We start from the raw sequence: 4,079 nt of genomic DNA, 5'->3' as shown, positions 1-4,079 counted from the left end.
TATATATATATATATATATTTATTATTTTTATTACAGAAATCAGTGAAAGAATCTCCTGCTGTTCCTGGCCCAAGTGGTGATAATGCAGAGAGCGCGAAGAAAGAGGACGATGTAGAAGATGAGGAGGAAGATGAGAAAGAGAAAAATAAACTCAGGCCTAACAGTGGAAATGGTGCTGATCTGCCTAATTACAGATGGACCCAGACGCTCCAGGATTTGGAGGTAAGTAATATTAATACCTTGAATGCGACTAGATTTTTTTGCTTTAAAATAGCAAATTTATTAATGAATATTATAAAAAAATTGGAATCCTTAAGAATGCTTTATTTAGTTACTTAATAGAATATTAATTTTCTTAAAAATTAAATTTTATTTCATTTAGTTCAAATATTATTTTATTAATTTAGAATTTTATTATACATTATTTTATTCACTATTTTTATTTTTTTTATATTTCTCATAAATTAAATTTCGTCGTAAATTATATTCTAAAAGATCAAAAAAAAAAAAAAAACAAATTATATAACCTTCATTATACTTCGTAAACCTTTAAAAAAACATTTTTTTTCAATCTTTAATTTATTTTCATAATTAATTCTTAATAATAAAAAGAAAAAACACAAAGTATGTTGCAATATATATTATGGCAGGATAAAGGGAGAAAGGATGAAATAAAACAACATGATAATTTTCTTCATAGTTCGACAGTTTCTTGTTGAATCGACGATTAATTAATACGCAAGTAATATCACAGTTGTGAGTCAACGATCGACATCGACACGATCGTTGCTCATTTCTTTTCCATACATTCCCTGGAACACGATACCCTGACATATGTGGGATCCAGGTTTTATTTAGGCGTTTTTTCTGTTAGTAACAATTAAATAACGACCCCTAAAATTAACATATTCGCTTATCTTACTCCCATCTCGTCGATTGCTCCGAACTGTCCATCAACGTTAATCGAAGAAACGTATTTATGACTTACGAAATATTGCGCTGTATGACGACAATTTATCTTTTTACAATAGAATCGTTGTTAAATTTAATTTAAATCAGATTTAAATGAAATATTTAAATTGTTTTCATTTAAATTCAATTTAAATTAAAGAAAATCATCTCAGAGTTTTAAGCTCGAATAGAGATAATAAACAAAATTAGGAATAATACAGTTCGCTTATAATTTTCTCGTCTGACCTGATATAAAAAGAGAGAGGAAAATGGAAAGAAATATTGTACGAACAATTAATCGAATTTCGAATCAAATGGGTTTCTGGCGTTAAAGATAATCGATAACGGTTCAAGTTTAAGAATTAGGATCGCGTTCGTGCTATCTATACGGGCTTACCTAAAGCTAACTTATTACATGAATGTAATTACTGAGTTTTCACGTACCACACACGTTGAACACGGTGCAATACAGCCTTTGAAACTTTTTTCTCTGACAGAGAACGTCGTCTAATCGAGTCGTCCTAACGCTCTAAGTGATAATATACATGTATATTATAAATATACGAATAATTTCGTGATCGAGAATCCTAATTTTAAACGCTTCGAAGAAATTTCTTTTGTTCCTGGCCCCAATCGTTTTCGTTGCTCCTTCGTTAGGTTGTTTTGCGTAGACTTCTAAAGGATAGCCCACGATCACTCGACTTGCCACCTCCCGTCGACCTAGTGGTACTTGTCGCGAATTCTCACTGTAATCAAAAGTAAAAGGCACCGGAGACTGGTGGTGGAGACTAGACTTAGAAACGCTCTATGTGGTAGCATTGTTAATCTTTCGTAGACTGAGTCATTATCTTTCGAATTTCTTCTTCTTCTCTCAACTTTTTCTTCGAATTCTTATCTTTTCTTAACTCAACGATCGTATAATATTATGAAATATATTACATTCGAATAACTTAGTTGATAAATATTTAACATTTTTTTTTTTACATCTTGTAATAATAAAAACTTATATATAATACAAATCTAGATAAGACTCGATTCGTAGAATTTCTTTAGATTTTTCGAAAATTATATTTTTCGATGGTACAAAAATCAAATTTTGATCTACGAAGATTAAAGCATCGAAGAGTCTCTTATCAAAAAGTCGAGGAATCAATTAGAATCGCTACAGGAGATACTCACTTTCCATATAGAGAATCCCAAGCAGCAAACCGACCATGAATAGGAAGCTCATAGTGCAGACGAGCACTGTGAGCTGATTTCTCGCGCAGCAGGACTTCCTGTAGACAGTGGTCGGTCTGCCTAGGCCGTTCACCACGGTGAAGTGGGTGCTGCTCGCCACCGATGCAGTATCCATCTGTTTCGGTGCTGTCACTGTAGGTGGATGTATGGCCGCGAGATTGGCCAGGTTAGCGGCTGTCAGGAGTAATGTGCCCGATGCGGCACTCTGTAACACGATAGTAACGCAATTTAAATTTAACTTGTACAAGTAATTACTTAGCTTTCTAGATTAGAATTAGAAACGAATAATTAAATATTACAATTTACTAATCAATTAGATCAATCGTAGAATATTAATTTAAAAGTATCAGGACATTGAGAAATTAATTTCATTCTGATTATCATAGTTATATATAAGTTATATATAATAATATAGTACAATATAATAGTTTATGTGAAAGAATAATATGAAATAGATCTTGGTCAATCTTTAAGTTAATATATATAAATTTTCTCTTATATATATATTAACAAATTAACAAGTTTAATTCAAATGTAAATACCATTTATGATTCGACTCGACAAGAATATATCAAGTCTCGATACTTGTGATAATACAATAATAAACCAGATCTGGCTCGAATAACCCGTTTATCCCCGCTTACGTGTGTGCTGGCTGTGGATCCTTGCGACGAGGTGGATCCTCTGGACGGCGAGTTTGGATGCAGATGATGAGCCCAGCTACCATTCTCGCTGTCCCTCTCGCTTCGTCCCACCAAGGACGGCCTTGGGATGTGCCAGGAAAGCGGGCTGCCCGCTACCGCCGTCGTAGCCGCTGTCGCCTCGATCTGAAAGCAACGTAAATCGACGTGAAGTTTTGATTGCATAACCGATAATGTCGCGCCGATTACGCTTCTGCCTTGCCCGCATGTCCTCCACCTGCAACCGCGTGTTGTTTATCTGTCGCCGCACAGGGAACGTTACGTACGCTTTATACCGCTTTATCTCTGTTTCATCTGTACAACTGCCAACCTCGTGGCCCGATTGACCAATATTGAACAACAACAACAACAACAGTATCGAACAACGTGTTCAAACCCACGCTATTATTCGTAAATGATACAATTCTCCCTCTCCACGATTACGGCGCAATTTTCACGTCGATACTAATTAACACGACGAAACAATTGGGAACCTTAGACCACAGACAACTTTCGCGTTAACCAACCATTATTGTGCTCTCTTCCCGTTTTCCCCTCGTGCTTCATAAACAAACTCTACATACCGGCAAACACTCGTTTTCGAAACAGTGACGCAACCCGTCATTGTTCTAGCTCAGTCCTCGGTCTGCGGGTATGCGTATCGCGCGGTTTCACCGCGTCAAAATACCAACAGGTATATTTATATGTACGATGCACGGATGATCCGACGAAACCGTGTCAGAAAAAAAAATTCTCAACGCTCGATGATTCCTCGAAGGGTGGAGGGCGTCGTCCACGTCCGTGGAATAGAAACGGTTCCAAGAAGCTGGAAACGCGTCATCCTTCCATTCCTCGTAGCGCGCGATCGACTCGAAGGCGAAACTCGCTCCTCTCGCTCTTCTGAAGAAGGAATTTCGGGGGACCGTGTGTATATGCTGCTCCCAGCATATTCCGGTTCGATCGTTGCACAACGTGCAACTCTCGAATTCCAACGTCGTCGCCGTCTTCCAACTGCTCCACACGTCGCCGTCGCGTTCGTCGTTTTCGTGGGACACGGCCCACGAGGTGCACGGCCGCGAAACTCTCGTTCAGGGTCAGGCCTGGAAGAGAAACGCATTTCCGCGACTCCGTTGACACCGGGCTCGTGCGTCGATTACTCGTTAATTGGCCATTTTCGCACGTAAATCAGCCGCGTTTCGCGCCAACTC

General features: G+C 38.0%; 2 protein-coding genes across 3 annotated transcripts in view; one reads left to right on the top strand and one right to left on the bottom strand.

The window, feature by feature from the left end:
* LOC102681942 (nuclear migration protein nudC) overlaps nucleotides 1-4,079 on the top strand; it is a 114,301-nt gene that overhangs the window by 1,021 nt on the left and 109,201 nt on the right. The window contains exon 4 of the mRNA XM_006614554.2: nucleotides 38-223. Within this exon, the coding sequence (XP_006614617.1) occupies nucleotides 38-223 (186 nt within the window). The remainder of the gene's footprint in view (nucleotides 1-37; nucleotides 224-4,079) is intronic.
* Nucleotides 687-4,079, bottom strand: part of LOC102681812 — a 76,122-nt gene continuing 72,729 nt past the window's right edge. For both annotated transcript variants that reach the window (XM_031509872.1, XM_006614553.2), the window contains exons 2-4: nucleotides 2,836-3,018; nucleotides 2,132-2,396; nucleotides 687-1,698 (exon numbers count right to left, since the gene is read on the bottom strand). In XM_031509872.1, the coding sequence (XP_031365732.1) occupies nucleotides 1,673-1,698; nucleotides 2,132-2,396; nucleotides 2,836-3,018 (474 nt within the window). In that variant the 3' untranslated portion in view covers nucleotides 687-1,672. The remainder of the gene's footprint in view (nucleotides 1,699-2,131; nucleotides 2,397-2,835; nucleotides 3,019-4,079) is intronic.

Source organism: Apis dorsata, unplaced genomic scaffold (genome assembly GCF_000469605.1).
Source record: "Apis dorsata unplaced genomic scaffold, Apis dorsata 1.3 scaffold_189, whole genome shotgun sequence".
Classification (NCBI taxonomy): domain Eukaryota; kingdom Metazoa; phylum Arthropoda; class Insecta; order Hymenoptera; family Apidae; genus Apis; species Apis dorsata.
The sequence above is the reverse complement of the archived record's forward strand: the minus strand, read 5'-3'. Positions and strand labels throughout refer to the sequence as shown.